The 11,646-nt window shown below is 38.7% G+C and overlaps 1 protein-coding gene across 1 annotated transcript in view; it reads right to left on the minus strand.

The window, feature by feature from the left end:
• Nucleotides 1-7,725: 7,725 nt before the first annotated feature.
• LOC101590634 (cytosolic beta-glucosidase) overlaps nucleotides 7,726-11,646 on the minus strand; it is a 136,244-nt gene continuing 132,323 nt past the window's right edge. Inside the window, exon 5 of the mRNA XM_023699343.1 lies at nucleotides 7,726-8,392. Within this exon, the coding sequence (XP_023555111.1) occupies nucleotides 8,187-8,392 (206 nt within the window). The 3' untranslated portion in view covers nucleotides 7,726-8,186. The remainder of the gene's footprint in view (nucleotides 8,393-11,646) is intronic.

Below are 11,646 nucleotides of genomic sequence, written 5' to 3' on the forward strand. Positions count from 1 at the left end.
GCCCACGCTGCGCCTGGGCTGGGACTGGTCCCGCCGGCGCAGGGTAGCAGGAAGCTCTCCACACACTCACCGGACCTGGGCTAGGACTGGGTCTCTATAATGGTATATTTATTTACTTACATGACACAGTTTCCAAATACTCTACGGCAGCCCATTACTCATGCTTTCTTTGCCATGGAATTAGGGAAATGTAGCATAAGCTTTAAACTTGCAGCTACCAATTAGAAGTGCATAGGGAGGGGCCCTGCTGCAGGGCAGGGCTGTGATGTGCAATGTTAGCTACTCAACAGTCAAAGTCCTTGAGGCTTCTGAATTCATTCACCCTAGAAAATTACTGTTTTCACTGACATCTTTTGTTCCCTACTTATCCCTCTCTACCGAATCTAGTCTAAACCGAGCTACATGTTGATCTGCCTTTTACATCAAGATGGCAGTATTAACAGGACTCGTCCCCACCACACCCCCTTGAAATCACAGGGAATTATACATTCAGTACATTCAGGCAAAATGGAGCTTTTAGATGACATCAATCTTCGGAGGTGACAACACACAGAAATGATATTCACATCTTATTTTCCACTTTGTCTTGTTAAGAAACAGCAGTGTGTTTGGCATTGTGTTCAAGTTCATCAAATAAGCACTAAAGAACAGACAAGTGCACAAGTTAGGGTTGAAAAAAGACCAATGTGTGAGGAAAGAACCGTCCTGTGTCCCTGGGTCCTCAGATCCTAATGCAGCAAGAATATTATTATCCACTAGAGTCATAAAGCCTTTTATAGAGATATTTTCCCCCTTAGCCCTGTTATTTTAATTTGTGCACAGATTTTAACACAGACAATTTCCCCCTGCAAGGGCCTTTCACTAATAGAATTATACTGTCTTAGCTCAAAATGGTCTTTGGTTCTTAGTCCACTGGGCTCAAAAGATTATTTTCTTGCAGTGGAGAGCTCTCCACACTGCCCGGGAGCCCACCATTATCTGCGCCGAGCACCTCGATCCTCTTCATCCTTCAAGAGGCTACACAGCTGGGCCCAGTGTGAAAATGACAAGCGCTAGAAAGCTCCAAGAGTTTATTTTCCTCTGGCTGGGCATCTCGGTTGCTGGATTCCCGTCAATGCCATCACAATGCATGCCTTTCAATAAAAAGTGAGCCTAACAGGATTAAATGTAATTTAGAGTCAATAAGGAGAAGTTTGCCATCGGGCAGAATTATAATAGACAGAATGATCAGAAGGTAGTGAATCTGGAAGGTTTTCAGGAATGCATTCTAGTGTACAGAAATGAAACGCAGAAGGCCAAAAAAGAAGTTTATTCTCTGCCAAACCTTTCACTACCTCCTTGCTGCACACAAATCAATTCACAGTCTATTAATGTAATAAGAACTGTGCATTGTAGTTTACTGAGCGGCAAAAAGAAAGAAAGGGACATTTGTCTGCAGAATAGAAAACAGTATAATCTCACCACCCGTCTTCTTCATTGCTATACAAATGGTAAATAAAATGTTTTCAGTTCTGCATGACATGAAACGTTTTCCCACAAAAGGCACACATGAAGCCCATCAGAGAATTGTATTTATGGCAGGACAGTTCTTAAATCATTGCTTAGCAAGCAGTAGCTTCGAAATGTGGTCACTCTTCTAGGAAACACCTCTCTGTCTCCTGGGCAGGGTGCATCAGGAAAAGTAATAGAGGAATTGAGCACTGGATTAGAATTCAAATCCAAGGCAGCAGCCTCCACTCTAGGAAGGGTGCCCCACTCCCGTATGGGTGCTACTGAATGCCCTTGACTACATCAATTGCCTTAGTTCAGATGGAAGGGTGGGCAGGGTGAGCATGTAGCAAGAGTCAATTGTCAAAGATCATTTCCCAAATTTTTGAGTCTTTACATTGCAGTTAATAGAAAAAAATAATAATAGTTATTGCTTAGTGTGCACTGTAAATCTCATTTAGTGGACTGCATGCTATTTTACATGTTTTATCACATTTAACGTTCACTATACTCCTTTTAAAGCTGTTCATTTTATTTTTATTATTGTTTTAGAGATAGGGAGATGAAGATCAAAAGATCTGCTTGAAACGACCCACTGTTTAGGTGCAGCTACCATCAAACTCTGGGTTACATGACAGCACGCACATGACTAAAACTTTAAAAAGCTTTGGTCTGGTCGATGTCATTTTCAGACGAGGCTAATAAGCTTAGTAGAAGGCAAAAGGCCAAAGCATAATGGCCTATGTGAATACAGAAATTAAGACAATAATCTTCAGTATACATGAGGATCCTCCTAGAAAGAGAGAAACTATTTAGGATCCTCCTAGAAAGAGAGAAACTATTCATCTACTTTGAAATAATGCTGTAAAGTACAGCGAAGGTTTCAGAGACCTAGAAAAGCTTGTGCTGAAGGTCAGTAATACAGTTTTATTGTTTGAGGACATTCTGCCGTGGATTACTAGGACTGAGAAGCCTTGCACTCAGGTCTCATTCTCCTGCCTATTTGGCAGGAGAGAAAGTGATGTACATATTAATGTTTGCAAATAAACATGTGGATTTCCATACTGGCTCCGTCACTTAACAGCAGTATAGTTTATGCAAGTAACTCCATTCTCTCTGCCTCAGTAGACTTATCTGCAAATAAAGAAAATAATTGTAGGATTCTTGTTCAAATTAAATAAATTAATCCACATGTTAAGTTTTCATTCCAAATTAAGATTATGGCCTAGTGCATATTTACAAATTACTTCGATTTGGCAGATATCATGTTAGGTACTCATATGTAACAATGAGTGAAACTTGAAGTTGTTCACTATTTGGAAGGGGAAAAACAAACACAAAATATTTAAAGCAGTGTATCTTCAGTTGTTTTTCCCACTTTGTCTTCCACAGTTCTCATGTTTTTATTTTTGTATATAGATCTTTGATTCAGAGTCAGCAACATGGGACTAGCTTCACTCCACTGCATGCAGGTAGCAATTTTTCCAAGCATAGTTTCTTGAACAAGCCAACATTTTTTAAGCAAATGTTTTGTTGCAGTGTCCTCTACTCTATTCTATTGATTTATGTGTCTATTTTGTCCTGATTGCATGCTGCTTTTTACAATATGGCTTCACAGTATAACCTAATGTCAGGGGTTGTAATGTCTCCCACTTTGCTCTTTTTGCTTTAGCTGTTCTTGGTCTCTTCTGGTTCTATATCAATGTTAGGGTTGCTTTTTCTAACTCCGTGAAGAATGTTTCTGTTAATTTAATAAGAGTTACATTAAATCTATAGATCACCTTAGCAATATGCCTATTCTAACAATATTAACCTCTGTCCAGAAACAGCGGGTGGTTTTTCCATGTTCTGTTGTCCTCTTCTTCTGAGTCCTGCAGTGATCTTTCAGCCCTTGGCAGCTATCATGCAGAGGACAACTTGCCCGACTTTCTTCTCCGTGGATTATTGGTGTACAGAATTACTGTTCATTTTGTGCATTCATTTCACATTCTTCCACTTTGGTGAATTAATTAGCTCCAAATTCAATTTTATTTGTATGAGAATAGATGGAACTTGCAACCATAATGTTAAGTGAAATCAATGATGTGCATAAGGTGAATTATTGTATGATTACTCTTATGTGAGAAACTATATATATATATATATATATATATAGTGAAAAAGGAGATATTAGGAATCAGGGCTATAGACTTCTTAGAGATGGAGGAAGAGAACAAAGGAGAGATAAAGACAGAAGGAAAAGGAAAGGGAGAAGGGGTCATACATCATGTGTACCAAGTTCCCAAAACAAAGGTAATCATTATGTATCAAAATATATGCCAGTTTAAGATATTAGTATGACATGCATAGCCTTATGCCCACTTGTTGTAATGGGTTTTCTTAAAGGTGAAAAATAATAAGTATTAGTAAGAATGACAGATCAGAGAATACTTTTAAACCATTGATAGGGATATAAGTTCATACAGCTATTGTGAAAACAATACAGCAAGTCCTCCAAATATAAAAATTGAACTAACATATAATCAAGCAATCCCACTACAGGGCTTATATCCAAGAAAAGGGAAAGAAATAGCCTGAAGAGTCTTCTGTCTTCCCCCGTTCATAGCAGCTCTCTTTACCATATCCAAGACATTTAATCAAGTAAGCATTCATCAACACATGAATGGATAATGAAAACATGGCGTCTATATGCAAGAGAATATTATTCAATCTTTTCATGTCTCCCAACCAAGAACGGTCTTGTCTACACCACTACATGTCCTCAACATGCTCCTCAGGTTAGTTTAGTACATTCTGCTTCTGGACACCTTCAACCCTAGTGGTAATAGACATGGCAGCTTGTGGCTTTCCACCCACCACTTAAAATGTGGAACTCAATTCCCGCATTTCATCAGTAAACAAAATTCTAAGCAAACTGAAAACAGAAGGTTCTTCTTGGAATCATCAGCTCATCCAGATCCCAGGGAAAATCACTCTGACTGATGGTGGAAAGAGAGACAGTGAATCCCAATGTATCGCTTGCAGAAATCTAGCAATGGAAACTTCTGTGGAAACCAAACATAGTCCCAGGGTAGGAAACTGAAAATATAATTGATGAATTGCGGCAGGCTCAATGCAAAAAAAAAAAAACTTTTAAGAGTTAAACATAGTGACTTGAACTACATGTATGATGACATTATTCTAGAAACTGATCTAAATGTGTTACGTGGATCAGCTTTTTTAATTCTCAAAACAACTTTACAGTTGGGGGAACTGACACATGGGTTAACATCAATCAGTAAATTGCTTAATGTCACTTCACTAGTGGACACCAGAGCCTGGATGTACATGCAGGGGGGCTGGACCCAGAGCCCACACACTTAGTGACAACACCAGTAGCCATGCTGGAAGCCAGTCATTGATCAGGTAACATATACAGAAACTGCAAAAGCTTGACGACATTCTTCAACAAGCATCTCTCTTCTCAACAAATGGGAATTGCTTCTCCAAACCCTAACCCTGCACTTTAACCACCCCCTTGCCATCCCTCCTCCTGGCGCAGTCTGTAGAATTTCTTCTCTCTTCTCACTACCATTATTCACATTTCTAAAGGCCTCCATAAAGTGCCTCTATGTCAAAATCACTTCCAACTTCATTCTCCAAATAGGGACATGCTCTGTGCTCCTTTTGGTGTCCCTCTTAGGCAGAGCCTAAAAGATTATGATGACTGATGAATATACGTCTTCCAGGTGAGGTCTATTGCTAGTAATTAAACAGTATTAATTCCATCCACTTTGATTTATATTCTGTTCTCTCAGTAATAAGATTCAGTACTCTATTTTCTTTGTACAAGGCACTAAGTAATAGAATTGGTGCTTGAGGATTATCATATATATGTGTTTTTTGGTTAGACAGTGTTGGGGAATTTTTTCAATATATATTACGAATGTATTTATTATTTCCTAGTCCATAAAAATAATTAAAAGCTACAGGCCAAACACAAATTCCTAGAACACAAAAACTCAACTGGCACTGCACAGCCAAATACAAAGGTTGCCAGCTTCTCAGTTTATGGGTTTCTTAATGAGAACTCGTACCTTTTCATTCAGTAAAGGGCTTAGGTGGACCATTCTTCATGGTATTCTCAAGAGTTAGAAGCTAAAACCTTACACATCAAAAATGAAAGTGGCCTGGCATCATATTATAAATGTTTTCAGCATTCACAAATGACTTACTCTAAAATAAAAACTATATTTTAAGAAACCCAAAATATTTTCTGAGAAGTGAAGAGCAGGATGTAAACAATGTGTGTTCAAACTGTCTTAAAAAAGCAAGGAAGGAAGAAAAAATACAAGTAGATCTAATCCATCATTGTGATATCCAATATCCAAGTTTCCCCTTAGATAAAACAGACATAAAACATGTGCTTTACAAGCCTCAGGTGACCCTCAAGACATCTAAGAATAGTATCTATGGATTTTTAAGTATAATTAACAACTCCTGTTTTTCCATTTAAAGGACTCAAACTCTGTTTCCTTGACAGGCAAAAGCCAATCAATCTTCTTCTCAAATGCTAATACAAGCAATTAAAAATAACATTAATTGAAATACGAAATAGGCTTTTAGCTAGTGAGGTTGTTTTGTTTTGTGTTGCTTTGCTTTGTGCTGTTTGTTTTCCTTCATCATAACCTCGTGACAATACTAATTTACAGGACTAATTAGGGCAATACCCTTTGTGTGATCCATTTCTAAGACAAAGAGCTGGCCTTTAAGGCCCATCAGAGAACTGCAGAAGGCCACTGCACTGTGAAGTGTCTCGGCCTTGGCAGGGAGAATGTTTATTTCACCTGGTGGACCAAATGTGACAGATAGGAAATAAAACAATGTGAATATTAATTTTCTGGTTTAGGTAGCAAAAAAAAAAAAAACACTCATTTGTATTGCTGTAAAACTAGTAAAGACGCCCTGTAGGATAAGTAATACTCAAAGCAACAGTCTAATTAAAAGGAAAACTCAGTTGTCTTGCAATATAATATAAGGTGGCACATAACTGTAAATTAGATACATGGTAAAAATGAAAAAGACAGGCTAGATAGGAGAGAAATAAAATAAGATTTGGAAATGTGCTTCTTAAATGAACACAAATTGTAAGATAATGTCTCATTGAACAATAAAAATAACAAACCAGTGGCAAAGATGTAATAGAATTCCCTGTGTATACTATTTTAATCTCAATATAATTTTCCCCAGAGCATCCACATTTATTGAACTACTATGACCATTTCTTTCTCACTCTGTCCAAAGTTACTGAGAGGATGATCTTTACTGTAAATAATTCTCCAGTAATGAACATGGAAACGATCCGGAAATTCACCATGGTTTACAAAAGAAAAAATGGCCTGGTATGGCTCAGGGAAAAGCCTTTGAAGAATGCCAAAAGTCTGCGCCTCCTGGAAGCAGAGTCAGAGTGCAGAACAACTCCCCTCCCCATGTCCACCTGTGTCTTCAACTCTACAGTTTTCTTTCATTTTTCCTGTCTTTAAAACCAGATAAACAGAGATTTCCACACCTCGCCAATCTGTGATGTTCTGGACATCAAGTGAGACCAAAGGAGTACCAGTTAACAAGTACTGAGGTGAGCTGACCAACAGGCACATCTGCACAGGGGCAGCCTCTCAGCCCACAAAGGGAATGATGATGCCCACTAGCTACAAGCCTGTCACACAGGGAGGTGTTTAATAAACACTCCTGAAATACAGAGTGTGTCTCCGGACTCCCGATGGATAGAAGGTGTGCTGGAGGGGAAAGTGGAGACCACCAGGAGTCTGGGGCTACTGCTGACCCCTACTGAGGAAGCACAAGCAAATTCACAAAGGCAGGCAGCACTGTGTGCTTCTGCTACATGTTAAATCCATGTTGCTGACCCCTCACCCCACCTTTGCTTACATTTGTATTGGTCACTTAATTCACATATTTATGTCATGAAGCTCTAAAATGCAAAATTTGAAAAACTCCGCCAAGTAGAGATCACACCCTCATTGTTTTAATTGGGAATAAATTTGAAGTTGAATCTGCTTTGAGCTGAACATCAAGGCACACATATTTTTCCAGACCTTAAAATTTTAATTCACTTTATTATTTTTAGAAGTTCGTAGTGAAAAGAAAGACTTACTCGCCTAAGCTTAGACAGAATTGTGCCAAATACATTTTATTAAATAGATTAATTTCTTATTGAATATAATGTATAGCTATATAATGTGACTTTTATCCTTGTTTTTTATAGTAGATTAAATGCTAGAAAATTAAGGATCATACTATGGTTTGTAAAACAACGGTTCTACAAACAAAAAGAATTCTGGGACCAGAAGTAGGCTAGCAAACAAGTATCTCTACAGAAAGACATTATTGTTACAGCTGCCAATCACAAATTATCTTCATACACTGCGTAATATTTTTCTAGAAATATTTTAAGGAGTTAAACAGAATTTTTCCAAATCTCATTTTTAATCTAAAAAAAACCCCACATTGCTTATGATACCAATATATTAGAAGGCATTTTAAAATACATTGCTAGACAGTGCATATTCAAACTTCTTAATTATAAATCAACTGGTACAGAGGCAAGTACCAGTGTTGAAATCATCTGAGAAATCCACACCAGAGCAGACTGCCTTTCCTGAAGCCCAGGTCTCTTCTCTGGGGACACTTGCTGGGAATCCTCACAACTGAGGACTTTCCAGGCCATTATTTTGGATGACCTTGGCGTACTCCTTGGCTGAGCTATAAGGCACTCGAGGTCTAGCCGGATCTTCAAAATCAACATGAAAGAGACCAAACCGTCGGCTGTATCCATTGTTCCACTCGAAGTTATCCAGAAGAGACCACAAACAGTACAGATGAAGATTAACTTTATCAACATGGATAGCTGCAATTTTTAAAAAAGAAAAATTATTTCTGGAAAAGCTTCCGAAGAATACAGACAAAAATCACTGGTGAACATTCTGGACCCCTCATTCTTGTTTTGCAGGACATCTCAGTGAAAAGTAAAACCCCGGCTCTTTTCTTTCACACATACATGAGCACACACACAGGCACGTGGACATACTTGTACACACAAATAGCACATGAGCTATTGCAAGTGTTAGCCTAATCTAGCTACTCCATAAGATATCTATCTGTCTATCTGTCTATCTATCTATATATATTTTTTTTCTTTTTTTCAGAACCAGGGATTGACCTCAGGCCCTTGTACTTGCCAGGGAAGTGCTTATTCTACTGGGCCATCTCCCTGGCCCCAGGATTCACATATACATATATCAAAACAACATGTGGTAGGACCAGCGAGATAGCTCAGTCGACTAAGTGTCTGCTTAGGCAGGCACAGAGACTGGAGATTGATCCCCAGACCATATGCTGTGCTGGCCCTGCACCCAGATATGCTGAGCTGGCCATTGAGTCCACGCATGGTGGTGCACGCCTGTAATCCCAGCACTAGGGAGGCTGACACAGGGGGATCACTACAAGGCTGAGCTGCATAGTGAGACCCTATATTATGTACCAAATACATTTAAAAAAACAAAAAATCATGTTGTACACCAGAAATATAAAATCACCATATCCAATTTTCTGCTTGTATTAAAGCAGTGACTTCATTCAAGAGGTTAAGTTACACAGTATTCTTATTATGTGTGATTCATTCATTTTAACATTTGGTTTATTCCTTCATTTGATAAATTTTTAAAACCCATCATGATCCAAGCACCAACACACATTTTTTCTTTGTCCCTAGAAACATATTCATCAAAGACATTTTCAAGCTTCTCTACTGCAGCCTCCAGGAAGCCAGAGGCTCCACTCTTCCACTGCTGTCACCACTGAGGTGACAGTACACGCTTGAGGGAGTCTCTGAACTTAATTTGTGTCCCCATGTTCAGACTGACATGTGTCTTACAATTCTGAAAACAGAGCCTCCAAAGTCAAAAGTGAAGGCACATGCCTATCTTAGATGAAGTGCAACAAAGCAAGGACTTCCTGCCTTAGTCTGGTTGGGTTGTTATCACACATCATAGACTAACTCACTTATAAACAACAGAAATGTATCTTTCCTAGTTCCAGAGTCTGGAAAGTCGTACATCAAAGCAGTGACAAATTTGGCATCTACTGAGGGGCCATAACTTGGTTTATTGATAAGCACCTTCATGCTATGTCCTCAAGAGGCGAAAGAGACAAGGGAGCTCCTCTGTACTTCTCCTTGCCTAGTCACTAATCCTATTTAGGAGGATGTGGTTCTCATAAACTAGTCTCCTAATGATTCCACTTACAATATAATCACAGTGGGGGCCTAGAAAGCAACATGAATTTTGGGAAGACCCAGTCTTCATTCGATAGCGCATTTCCTCTGTTCTCTATCTAAACTCAAGAGTGCTGCATAAACCTTTTCAAAACCAAAGAAATAATTATCTCCTCAAAAATTCACATACACACAAACACAATATTCTATCTTATTTCATTTAGGAATATTCCCAAATCCATCCAAAGATTCCCTGTTAGGACACCCAAATGTAGAAAATTCTCTAAATAATTTCACAATAATTCCAATTGGTTCAGTTGAGGGATTGGGTTTTCTTCGTATTAGCACTTTAAGTTCAGGAAACTCTGAAATCCTATAAATCTTTGCATGAAGCACTTCCTTTAAAAAATATCAGAATAAGTAATATCCATTTCTCCAAGCAGAATCTAAATGAAAAGTTAGCACTATTTATGAAAATGGTTATATACTTTAAAAAGCTGGGAAAATTAACATTTATATAACAAATCAGATTTTTAATTGAACTGAGATTGTTTTCAACTGAAATGATTCTATGATATGCAAGGAGGCAAGATGAGCTCTTCAAATTTTCTTTAGTGGCAATCTGTACTTTTCAGGTCTCTCCAAAGCGCCACACCCATACTCTGCCGTATATGTTGGTCTACACGTCTTGCTTTCCAGTGTGTTCTTTCTACCATGGATGTTACATGAATGAAATGTCCCTACATGCCTTCATTGGCATGTAGCCCTCCACATTCGTGAAACGGGGCATGTAAAGCGCTTCGCTTACAGCATACCTTAGAAATGACCTAAGGCAGAAACTATGGCAAGCTGAAATACCTCTTTTAAAACAAAATGCTACTAGAAAATGAAAAAATACAGCACTCCAGCTACTAAGTGTTGCAGGAATAAAAACATTTTCTAGATAATACCTCTTCCTATCTGCTCTCATTTGCATGTGTGTCTCCCCCTTTATGGTCAATTAAAATTTGTAAAATATAACCTTTGTAATAATTTCTCTTCAGAAACCCAATTTAAGTACATATTTCTAAGCATCAAAACACTCACACCCAAATACCAGAATAGAAAACAATAATCTTTGTGGCTTTGTGATTAAATACACAAGAGAATCTGCTTTTTTTTTCTGGCAGAACTGCTGCCCAAAGAGAAAGCCCACCCACTAGTTATAAGCCAGACATTTTTCAAAAACAGACACAGTCTCACTGATCACGTATAAAAGGACTGATTCATGTGCTAAACCAGGGGATTAAAAACGAGGTCCTGCCTGCTTGAAGAAGAACAAAAAGCAAATCTTGACAATTTCATTGTTAACTGCCAGGAGGTCAGCAGGAAACACTAAACTGCCCAAGTGACACTGGTGGTGGCCCCACATGCTAGCTGCGGGAACATTCAGATAGAGAATTACCTAGTTAGACCAGAGGGACTAGCTTGCTGGATTCTCACTGTACCACCACTTGAAAAAATGACAAAACCACATGGAATCTGCATGCCTCTCCTCTTCCAATCTTCTCAGGACTGGGAAGAGACCATCATCACATTTCTCATCACCATGCTTTATGAGGGTCCAAATCCTGGCAGAGGAGAGAATCATTTCCGTGGGTTCTCATTCTTTCCTTAACCAGAGTTAGAGGTAAAGTCAACACAGACCAACAGAACTTTGGATGGGTACAGAGCACACTGGGATACAAATGGTACCCATTCCAAAGACATGCAACGGATGACAAGGCTTTAGAAAGGGTCCCACAGTCAAGAGGCTGGATGTAAAGATGCAAAGAGAAAAACTGCCAAAGTTTGCTTCAGTCTTGCTATTCTAGTTATAAGACCATGCTAGTGTTGCATTCCACACAGTC

The sequence above is a fragment of the Octodon degus genome, unplaced genomic scaffold, assembly GCF_000260255.1.
Source record: "Octodon degus isolate 3935 unplaced genomic scaffold, OctDeg1.0 scaffold00006, whole genome shotgun sequence".
Taxonomy (NCBI): domain Eukaryota; kingdom Metazoa; phylum Chordata; class Mammalia; order Rodentia; family Octodontidae; genus Octodon; species Octodon degus.